General features: G+C 41.5%; 2 protein-coding genes across 3 annotated transcripts; one reads left to right on the forward strand and one right to left on the reverse strand.

Annotated features, from left to right (window-relative positions):
* Positions 1-360: 360 nt before the first annotated feature.
* Positions 361-6,453, forward strand: tada1 (transcriptional adaptor 1). The gene is made up of 8 exons (XM_044220895.1): positions 361-513; positions 1,106-1,197; positions 1,610-1,675; positions 2,125-2,219; positions 2,439-2,651; positions 3,556-3,707; positions 3,959-4,115; positions 4,997-6,453. Exons 1-8 carry the CDS (start codon positions 431-433, stop codon positions 5,147-5,149), a joined length of 1,011 nt encoding a protein of 336 aa, XP_044076830.1. The 5' UTR covers positions 361-430; the 3' UTR covers positions 5,150-6,453.
* A 424-nt stretch (positions 6,454-6,877) lies between these two features.
* On the reverse strand, positions 6,878-9,535 carry LOC122887568 (transcription factor AP-1-like). Of its 2 annotated transcripts, none has more exons than XM_044220896.1 (2): positions 8,777-9,535; positions 6,878-8,659 (listed from the first exon to the last, which is right to left on the reverse strand). In XM_044220896.1, the coding sequence occupies exons 1-2, from the start codon at positions 8,826-8,828 to the stop codon at positions 7,701-7,703; spliced, it is 1,011 nt and encodes a 336-aa protein (XP_044076831.1). In that variant the 5' UTR covers positions 8,829-9,535; the 3' UTR covers positions 6,878-7,700. The 2 variants fall into 2 exon arrangements, with proteins under 2 accessions (XP_044076831.1, XP_044076832.1); XM_044220897.1 differs by having other exon boundaries at positions 6,878-8,664.
* Between the last annotated feature and the right edge of the window lie 1,787 nt (positions 9,536-11,322).

The following is an 11,322-nucleotide window of genomic DNA, read 5'->3' on the forward strand; positions in this document are numbered from 1 at the left end:
TCTCAAATGTGCTCTGATGTGGACCAAGGAAAGAAGAACAATTAGTTTTATTTAAAATAAGGCATCTCAAGAAAGATAGTCCGACTGAAATTAAAATGCATGTTTGTTAAAAAAATATCTATCTGCTAAGCATTTGTGTGAAGATTTGATCGAAATTAACATTTTCTGGAAGAAGCCATTTGTTTGAATTTTACTGCGCCCCCACAGCTGTTATTTATTAGCATTCTTTTTTTTAATATTTGTATTAAATAAGTATTATTTAAGTATTGTTAGGTAACGTTAATGATAATAAACTTGTTCTGTAGGATTCATTGTCAAGTAATATTTTTTATCCTGTTAATGAAAGCTTACTTGCTACGATAAAGTTTATATAGACCTACAAAAAAAAAGGAAAACATGTCGCAGGATGATGACGTCCTTGTAGCACTTGATGAACGCCATGGCAGCTCACGCTAGCGAGCTTGAGATTGCAAAGAAAAATTTAACCGATGCAATAGGCGATAATGTCAAGCAGTAAGTAAAATGTTGTTTGTGTGTGTTTTGAGTTTGTGGAGTTGCTTTTCTACCCCATCCCTTGGTTTGCCGCTGAAATGCAAAGTAATTTAGCCATTAGCTAGCTATGCGCAAATTAGCAGCTTGCTAGCACTTGCTAATGTTTGCAGCATTTCTCGTCAGCAATGAGCCAATCTTTTTTTGCAGTTACTGAGTATTTATTATGTGCTCCCGGGAGGAAGTGATACAAACAGCAAACGTGAAGTATGACGTTATTACTCATAAGCTACATCTGTTATTATAGGTTTGTATGAATACAGTTTAAATAAATTTGGATGTGTAGCTTCAGTTAGCATTAAGTGAAAAGAAGATAAAAGAGGGAAAGAGAAAAAAAGCGAATTGTTTTATTAATTTTTCATTAGGTAGCGTTACTTGTTTTAAGCTGTTGATGCTCTTAAATCTAAACGTTTGAAGACATAATGAGATCCGAAGGCCACATTATGTCCATCATAGGTTTGTTTATGAAATGAAAGCAATGTTGTAAATGCACCTTAACTCCTGGAGTAAGGTTTGTCCTGTATTGATGTTTTCTGTTGGTTGTCTCTCCATGCAGTTACTGGGCAAACCTGAAGCTATGGTTCAAACAAAAGATTAGCAAGGAGGAGTTTGACATTGAGGCACGTCGTCTGTTGGCACAGGACAATGGTTAGTTACTGTCATATCCACCTGCCTCATGTATATAAAGCAACCTGTTACATTATCATATTTAATTCAGCACCATTTGCACTCTGCACCATTGCATTAATTGTCTTACTGTTTACAAATGTTACTGTTGTTTTTTTTTTGTACTTTTAAATATATATCTTAAATATATATCTTGCACATAGTAGCTTAATGTTTGTTTACCTTGTTGTCAGCTGTAATTTATGTCTATTTCTTTGTATGTACATTGAGAGCAACGAAAAACCGGAGTCAAATTCCATGTATGTGTACACATACCTGGCAAATAAAGCTGATTCTGAACTTAAGCAAGAAAAAAATGCTTTATATTGTTAATGTTGAAAAATTGATGCTATCTGAAAAACTGTTGCTTATTTCCCTCCTTTTCCCTCTGTAGTCCATGTTCACAATGATTTTCTCCTGGCCATTCTCACACGCTGCCAGATCATCGTCTCCACACCAGGTAAGATTTGTTAAATCATTCGTTTTCTCTGAAACTGCACGTGTGCTTGGGTTTATATTAAAGCTATGTTTCTTTCGAATGTGCAGTACCATAATCTGTTGGCAACCACCTTGTCAGCTGACAAAACAAACAACAATGTCGACAGATATTTTTTTCAGGTTTTGTTTTAAACCTATTTATTTGAATGGAATAAAATACATCTAATTATTTATTTCCGCAACATTTTAATGGTGTTTTTTTTATTATGCCACTAACAACTTTAGATGATACTAACAAAGTAAAGAAATTTTGATTTTTGGGACGGTTTACATTCACTTCGAGATGGTTAAAATTGTATTGAGGGACGGTGATGGAAAAAGTTAGTCTGGAGCCCTGATATTCTTTTAAATGGCATCTCCATTTTTGTTTCTTCAATGCATCTCGTGTTGTGTTCTTTTACTGTCCTCTAGAGGGCGCAGGGCCATTGCAGTGGCAATGTGGCTCTGCTTCAAAGCCTGGCAAACCAAAAGGGAAGAAGAAATGTTCTTCTAGACAGAAATTTGATGTAAGTACTTATTCGCATAGTCATCCCAGCAGAGGCTGGGTATGTTCAAGTTAACAACAGCGCTGCTAAATGTTGACATATTCAAATAAGATAACTGCCCAATTAATGGCTGGGTGTAAATATTTTTTAAGGTTAGTGGCATCTAATTAACCACCAGGTGCTCCAACAATTGACTCGCTGTATCATTTGGATGTTTGCATGTCTTGTTTGCGCCTTCAGCATCGTTTCCAGCCTCAGAACCCTCTTAGCGCCGCCCAGCCTTTCAGTCCACGGGAGGTGGGAGGTGAGGAGGAGGAGCTGCGTCTCAGTGCCCACACTCTGCTGTTGCCCACCCGGGGCCAGCTGGAGGCCCGCATGATGGTGACGGCCTTTGAGCTGGGCCTGGATAACATAACAGACGATGCTGTCAGCACCATGATTTATGCTGTTGAGGTTTGTAGCAATCTTTGCAATTACCACAATCTGTACAGGGTATGATACCCTCTATTGGTGTATGAGTAATTGTGTGCACATGGTTTTGTGTATAGGGGATTTGATGACGGTGTGTGTATGCACACATATGGCTATGTAAAGGTGTATGTGCGTGTGTAACCGTTCAGTCGGTCCACAGTTCTTTTAATAATGCTGGAGCTGGTCATACTCAACCTACAGTTCAGTACTGTGGATGGTCTAGTACTGTGTACCCTGCACATAACTGGGCCATACCGACTTTTGATTAATCTCTACAGAAAGTTATATATATATATATTACCTAATAAAAGCACAAAAAGCGCAGTGAAATTGACAACAATTACAATATCTAAAGGATGCTGTTCTTGATACGTTGACTATTTAAAAATGACAGATGTCCAGGATGTCCTTCGTCAGGCGAGTGATGATTCCCTTTTACACAAATACCGTCATATATATATATATATATATATATAACTGTGTACCCCAGTGAAATGTCAGGAAGGTATGAAAAAATAGATACTGCCCAAGCCTAATACACCTGCAGTGCAATGTAATGCTTTAGCAGAGGATAGATTTAACAGGTTCTCTCCAGAACTCCATGTATCAGTTTTGTTCTTGAAATTCATAAAAGTGTAATTAATTCTGTCCTCAAGAAATGAATCATTCTGTAAGCAAATGTCTTTAATTATGTCTAACTTAAGTACAAACTCATAGAAAATGAGAGAATGGTGGTTGTTTCATTTTGGCATTCTGTGTTTTAACATCCATGCAGAGGCTTAAAATGAATGGAGAGATTTATTTTCTGTACCGCTTATTGACTGAAGTATGACTGACAGCTGTGTGCCAGGAGAAAAGCTTGACTTAGTGCTCTGATTTATTTCAGCATCACTTGAAAGACGTCCTGACTGCTGTAATCACCCGGAGGAAGGCGTATCGGTTACGAGATGGTCATTTCCCTTATGCCTTTGGCAGTGATGTCACGCCGCAGCCTTATCTGAAAAACAGCCTTGCTGCTTACCACAGTGTTACTGAATGGTAGGGACAACTGTGTTAGCTCTTACTAACTGATAAACATTGTGCAGGTTTATATGAGAAAAAGAAGTCAATGTAGACATAAATACTTTTGCTGCTCTGAAAGTTAATACTTTGTTAATGTTATTTTGCTTTGCTATTCATACAATAGTCTGTACAGTTAACCATTGTTTCTGTTGTTGTGATTAAAGGGTAGTATTAATACTGATCACATTTTTCAGTCTCTAGTGATTTTTACTTTCTCTTTCTTTCAGTCCCCCTCCAAGTGCTTCTCTTCCTGCTGGCCCACCACCTCAAGTGTCACCAGATGAGGCCGAGCAGCAAGCTGTTCACTTGTTGGCTTGTTCTGCTGAAATGCTCCCCGCCCCCCTCCCGCCAATCAGCATGCTTGATCTTCTGGAGGCTTTACAGGTAAGAGAAATGTGCTCATGTGTGTTCCCAATTCCAGGACCTTCAACAAATGTAGCACCTAGTATTTGAAACAACCCAAATATACTTATCAAATGGATTTTTGATATTCCCAAGCATGTGGACAAATGTGTATTTGCAAGTGCATTGCGCCGCAGTGGTCAGATTTGGTGAACATGGTCGTGTACCAACTCTGACCCTGTAAAATTTGATGCCGTTTTGTACCTTGGAATTAGTTGCATAGGATTTTCTTTAATCTCTTTTGAAATTATCTAGCATCACACCCAAGTTATATTCAAAACTTGGGTGTAATTGACAGAAGTGGGCATAATAGAGCTGAGAAGATCAGTCGATGTAATCATTTGTCATTTTTCAAGCAGAATCTGCTGCTTTTCTTGGTCTTAAGTAACAGTAAATTAATCACTTCAATCTTAAGTTAAGTTGGTTGGGCAAAACAAGCTATTTGAAGAGGAAATTGTAATCTTTCATAATTTTGTGACAATTTATGGACTAAATGATTTATCAAGAAAATAATCGTTAGGTGCAACCCTAGTCTATAATTGAATAACTAAATCCAGAGACCTTATCCTAAAAACGGAAGCTTCATACAAAGATATTTAGACATTACCTCATTATTCATGATCTAAGAGCGTTAGTTAGCCAGAAGTAAATGAGCTTTAATAACCTTGTTTATAGTACTTAATCGCTGGTTTGTTGTCAGATATTTTAAAATGTTTTCATTGGTCATATTGGTGAACTGTGATTGGACCTCTGTTTGCTGCTTATCGCTGAATTTGTTCCCATTAGTACTTTTGGCCAGCCCTCATTTAACCATCAGAGGTTTAGATGCTTGAATATCTTCCTGAAACATTTGTCTGATACAGGTTCACCATGGTGTGATGCCCTCGCACACCATGTATGCCCTGAACATGGAACGCATCCTGTCACGGCTCTGGCACCCCAGCCATGAAGAACTAGAGCAGGACCGCGTACACCGGCAGCGCCTCGCTGCAAAAGAGGGCGTGCTCGTCAGCTGAGAACCGCTGACACAGGACTGTATATAAGCTGTGCGTATCGTCAGGAACCAAATGCAAAAATAATCCCCGCACGGAAATGGATAGGGAACAGTGTGTCCAGATAAACTGAATACCTTTTTTTTTTTTTTTTATAATACCTGGAAAAGCACACCCCCGTTGCACAAAAAGATAAAGCATGAGTGGAGCAAGATGAAACAAAACAGTTGGCCAATGGACACACAGTGGGCAGTCAACTCCAGACACCAGCCAATAGCTGGCAAATTAGCACTGTAGCTGCTTTATTTTTGTCTGTTCCACCAGCCATTTTGGGAGTCGGCCAACCATCATTTGGAACTTCTGTTATAAAGTGAGGATCTAATTTGGTGGTAAAATATAAGTGTTTAGGATATACCAGCAGCTACGAGCACTGGACAGGAAAGTAAGGTTCGGGACCAGGTTGCAGTGTTAATGTTTAGGTATGTGTTGGGTAAGAAGCTTGTTCATGTTGTCAGATCTGCACCACAACTGTTAAATAAACATCCTGAGAATATACAGCAGTCTTATCTGATCGTGTAGCATTGTGCACATGACCAGGGCTCAACATACTACATGTAAGAGTTTAAATATTTAAAAGGGCGTAAATGTTGCACACAGGTGTTTTCATTTAATCTGCCCGATTTAGACCTCATCTCAGATTGAAGTTGGGGGCACCACTACGATGATTATGGCATCAGCACAGGTTTGAATCCAGCCCACGGCCCATTGCTGCTGTTCTCACCTACATTTCCTGTCTCTCTTCAGCTGTTCCTATCAAATAAAGGCACAAAGCCCAAAACATAATCACACACACACACACGCACACAAAAAAGAGATAAAGATGGAAGTTGTCCTGCTTTAACAGGTGCAACAAAAATGTCAAACAAGCCCAGTCTACAGGATCCTGAGGAGAGGTCTAATCAAGCAATAAGTGAAAACACCTGTGTGGGTTTACTGTGGGTGTGTGGGGTCTTAAAATCTGCCGGACAGCCGCCTCCTGTGTGCCTCCCCCGGGAACGTACCTTGAAATGGTCTCCTTAGTATTCCTAAAGCATTTACTGGTGTCTGGTTTAAGGCCAGTGAGTATCCATCAGCGTTGGTGGTCCACAATGTGTGTGCAGATTAAGCTGAATTGTCTCTGTGCACTTGAATGTCTGTCCGCCATGTTTGTGCGCAGCATCTAGTTCAGGCTGAAAATGTGTATACATTTGCACCTTTTTCTACACCAAGCTTGTTTGTAATTTATATTGCAGACAGTTGTTCACAAAATAAATAAAAATGCAATTATTTTTTTTTGTACAAGTTGTCCACTTGCTAATAGATTGAAAATATTCCTTACATCAAAATATTTCTTTTGTCCCTCAACACACTCTCGCGGAGTGTAAACAGATCTGCTTATGCCTCATTGGGTTTTTTTTTTCTGAGAGTCACCAGCTGTAGTGGGAGGACGGTGATTCTCTCACACACACACACCCGTCCCAGTGCGCATTGAAGACCTCTTGCCATATTTGGCTGCCTGCGGCTCACTTCCGACACCTCACTGTCCAATGGGCGGCCGCGTAGATTCACCAACCATTACATGCGCCACACACTGCACTGGTGACTCAATTTCCCGTCCGTCCCAGTTCCTTCGATAGCAAAAACACTTAATGTAATGCACCGCGAGGCTGCGATCAATGGTTAATTATTCAGTAGGCACAAAGTACTCACACATCACGCGTGTCCAACATTTTATTTTGACATATGTACAGTTCCGAAGTGCTCAAAATACAGCGTACAAATATTATTACAAAGTGTTATTTCGGGTCGAACATTAGTTAGCCTACATCTTTTATCACAAACTTGTATGAACATAAGGATTAAGAAAGTAAGGCAGTTTTTTTTTTCAGTAAACGCTACACACACACACACACACCTATAAGAGTCCTTGCGTAAAGGTGTGAAACATTTTTGTTTGTTAGTGTTACTCTGTACATACTGTATAGTCGCTGGTGGGATACTCAGTGCTTGACTCAAGTCTATATGCATACATTGCTACTTGACATAGTGGGAGATTTGCCAGGCAAGGCCTCGTTCACATTGTGTTTCTGTCCATTTGCAATTTGATCCCAAACAGGCTCTGGCTGTCTGTCAGGGCGCGAGACTGCATGAGACTTCATCAATTTGAAATGAGCTTCAGGTATGGACACATGCCATGCTACCTTGGCTTGACTGAATATACATTTGATCTTGTAGTTTTGAATTGGAGGAGGAGGAGGGACACTACATTGCCAGAAATATCTTACAAGTCACATCAGAGGGGTGTTTGGAGCAAATGTTCCCTCTGAGCTGTGTGTCTGTGCAGAAAGTGTGGTGGCCTCTGCTCTGTAATATTTAATCATACTGACTAATTACTGCGGAAACTTAGTGGACGCAGCCTGAGCGGATAATTTGGTGGAAATGAGACTCCGGGACTCCCCCCCGCCAGGCTGAACTGACCACTTTAAGCTGCATTTGGTCCCCAAGAAATGTCCCTTGGTTCTTTCCCCTTGGCAGTCTAGAAAGTTTGGAGCTGCTGCGTCAAAATGAGCTGGCAGCCGCTGTTAACGTGGTCCATGACCTTTTGCTTGAGCAGAGCCAGCTCGTCCCGGAGGACGTTGGCAGAGGAAACCAGCTCCGTGTTTTGGCTCTTCAGGTTTTTGACCCTATCCTCCAGCCGGGAGATCCTCTCCAGCTTCCTTTTCCGGCATTTGGACGCGGCCACCCTGTTCCGCATGCGCTTCCGCTCCGCTTTGATGCGCTCCTGGTTCTCCATGTTGATGGGGGAGAGCGGCGGGGTGTCGCCGGACATCTCGGGCACCGTCTGCGGCTCCTCTTTGAGCGCGTGTAGCCGCTGGTGGTCCATGTGGTTGTGGGACTGCGGTGGGGCGGACGGGTAACTCATAGATGGGTGCCTCTCGCTGGCAGGTGCAGACGCAGAGCCCACAACCCGGCTGAAAGTGCCCAAGTTTGTGTACTCCGGCGGATCGGTGCGCACCGTGCAGCTGTAGGGAATCCCTCCGCCCTCAGACGCAGCAGAGCCGGATAGCATGCTGTTGGTCGCGCCGGTCTGTGCGGGTCCCTGCTGATGGTAGTGGAGCTCAGCCAGTGCCCTCACAAACCCCTCAGCAAACCCCTCCTGCTCGTCGGTGATGTTCTTGGGACAGGCGAACTGGGTCGGGGTAGGAGTCGTCAGCCCACTGCAGGACTGGATGATTAATCTCTCCAGTTCAGGCGAGGCCAGCTTCAGCAACCCGACATCAGGGGACGTCAGGATGTCCAGGGCCTTGGAGCTCAGCTGGGGTTTGAAGTTTTTCGGGTCGTTTAGGTTTAGAGTCATGGTCTGTTTGAGGGTTTTGGGGTTGAACCCATACACGGTCGTCCCGTCATGCTGAGAGTTGGAGGCATTGACGGCTTCGTCGTAAAATGTCGCTTCCATTTTTCTGGACATAAAGTTTTTATCACCTTGATGGAGGTCTATTCTTTTAAAAAGAAAAACAAAAAAAACAAGGTCGACTGGTTACATATGTCCCGTGACTCCCTTTCTCTCTACTTTTTGTGACAGAGTCCGCCTATTGTTGAAGTTCAACTCACTTGACAACTTCGCGTCCTGAGAAAACTTTTCTCTTGTGAACCGTCCGATCATCAACGAACCACGCAGTTCCCCCGCCGCCGAGCCTCGGTGTTTTTACACCTGAAGTATCCTCTTTGATTTATCCTCCTTCCCAAAATCTAGAAACAGCCTGAATAGGGATAATACTTTCTATCACTTCCAACGTGGAGACGAACTTTATCCACCTCTAAGCTGCAGCTCTACTGAAAATAACAATGATGTCATTTCTACGGCGTCTGATTGGCTTGAGATGATTTGATGGGCGGGGTATGTCTAATGACATGCAAGTTGCTCTGACAACTAGCCATATCTCCGCCCCCCCGCGATGGTTTATGGGATTAGGTAATGCAGACAGTGAAGCAATGTACTCTGGGATTACGTAGTGTTTTTGAATATTTAGTTACCCGCTCAATTGTAAGTTACTCATCCTAAAGCGAGGGCTGCTCCAGATGGCGTGTAGAGTTTAGCCTTGAGTAACACGTGACAGCAAATCATTATTCTTTCAGTAAGATGTTTTTGGTAAGGAACATATTGCTTACAGAAGGTTTCACAGATCAATAAGAGCGAATTAAAACGCTTAGCCTACTTCATTATACAAAATGCAGGGACTCGAAATCGTCAGTGTCTCTGTAGGCTACAGTAAATGCAGTTATAACAGTTCAGAAAGCCAGTGCCGTTGGCCGGTAAAGTAGTTAAGGGTTAAAGATAGAAGAAAGAAAATGAGGTCATACCTACCTGCACCAGGAGCTCTTTTGTTGTAAAGAACAACACATTAAAAAAAAAAAAAAATCTTTCTACAAATGTGCCTGTTTTTGAAGTGCCTTTTTTTTTTCTTCTTGCAGAGAACTTAGGAGGATGTGTTCTTAGAAACACAATCAACTTTATTGGCCAAGTATGACACATGCAAGAGCTATGACTGCGGGTTTTCAGTAGCTCTCGATACACACAGGGCCAAACACACAGTGCACAGGAACAAATACAACAAAGATAAGCAAACACAAACATAATGTGCAGGCGCAAGTGGGTATCAAAATAGATATACATATGGTTAGCCAACATATACTACCTATAATTAGGTCATTGTTATATTGTAAACTGTATATGCTGGGAAGTACAAATAATTAATATTGACTTATAGAGCTAAACAATAACTTAGTTCTAATCCTATTATTATGTGGCAGATTCCAATAAATAGTTCAAATCTCATATAGCCTCATCAAAGTGGTAATAGCTCCAACAAATAATATTTTTATATTTCTATGCTTGTCACTATGTAACATAGTAACACTCACACACTTTTCAGTACTTTAGTTTCATGGTAATATTGTCATATTAATTGCTTATCATTTATAACCATAGTAACCGGTAACCAGCACTTTCATTCATCATTCAATTAAGATATTGAATATATATATCATATTATAATATAATATATATATATATTTTCAATATCTTAATTAACCAATCAGCTCACAGTATAGTCCAAATGTCCAGAATTCTAAACTGGTCATATCTGTATTAAGGACAAACACATGGAAGGAAATATAATGCATTGACGAATTAAAAAAAGGTCATTGCATTTATTGTTATCAATGTAAATGTACCATGATATAGATTTTAGCCCTAAATCGTATAGGCCAGTCATGCTAATAATGTGGCCACTTGATCTTTGCTTGTGCAAGTGTTTAAGTTGCACGATAACCTTCCTGCGCAGGAAATATATTCGTTATATTCTGTGGTTCACTCTCATAGGCCTCATAGGTAAATGTGAAGCTGCACTAATGACTGAAGGCTCTTTACAGCTGCAGTCCAGTCTGTCTGGCCTCCGCCATTGTATTATTCAAAATGTTCTCCTCAAGCCAACTATAAATAAGTTAACAGCCCCAGACAGCCTGGGAGAACCAGAGCTGCCTGAGGTCAACACTCTTGAGATGACATGTTGTCCTCACAACACGGCCGTGCAACACCCATTTGGAAGTATTTGACACCCTGAAGTGGAAATCCAGCGCTGGAATGCTTTAGAAACGTTTGTGTGTAATACCACAGCTGTAATGAAGGCCTCAGCTTTTTCTTTCTTTCGGTTTTCCGTTCTCCTCTCTTCTAATATAACAGAGCAGCTTCCAATGTAACAATAACTTTCTGAGCCACATTACTCTCTCTGTGTCTCTTTCTGTACACCTGTGTTAAGCCCCACCGAGGAGTATTTTCCTATCAAACTACCGCTGTGCCCCGGCCGTGCTTCCTGTTTCTTTGTCAGCTTTTCCCCTCTGCTGGCCTGACGGGGTTGCTTTTAGATAACAGCGCTTCCCTCCTCCTTGCCCAGGCCAGCTGTTTCCACTGCATGAGGTTTTCTAATCAGGAGCTGGTCCTGCCTGTCTCCCAACAGGCCTGCTTTTGTTGTACCCAGGTGGGACAGACCAGGGTCCATGGAAACACTCCCCCTTTCATTCGAGGAAAACACAGAAAAGACTATATATGCATGTGTTGATGTATCAACAGAGCAAAGTTTTGATTACCTTCAGGCGTG

The sequence above is a fragment of the Siniperca chuatsi genome, linkage group LG13, assembly GCF_020085105.1.
Source record: "Siniperca chuatsi isolate FFG_IHB_CAS linkage group LG13, ASM2008510v1, whole genome shotgun sequence".
NCBI classification, from domain to species: Eukaryota; Metazoa; Chordata; class Actinopteri; order Centrarchiformes; family Sinipercidae; genus Siniperca; species Siniperca chuatsi.

What these genes read in the sequence shown, in the direction of transcription:
- tada1 (XM_044220895.1), top strand. Translation starts at nt 431, where the DNA reads ATGAACGCCATGGCAGCTCACGCTAGCGAGCTTGAGATTGCAAAGAAA. An exon ending in TACCACAGTGTTACTGAATG is followed by an intron (nt 3,708 to 3,958) that starts GTAGGGACAACT and finishes TCTTTCTTTCAG; the next exon opens with TCCCCCTCCAAGTGCTTCTC. An exon ending in ATCTTCTGGAGGCTTTACAG is followed by an intron (nt 4,116 to 4,996) that starts GTAAGAGAAATG and finishes TGTCTGATACAG; the next exon opens with GTTCACCATGGTGTGATGCC.
- LOC122887568 (XM_044220896.1), bottom strand. Translation starts at nt 8,828, where the DNA reads ATGATCGGACGGTTCACAAGAGAAAAGTTTTCTCAGGACGCGAAGTTG. An exon ending in TCAGGACGCGAAGTTGTCAA is followed by an intron (nt 8,660 to 8,776) that starts GTGAGTTGAACT and finishes TTAAAAGAATAG; the next exon opens with ACCTCCATCAAGGTGATAAA.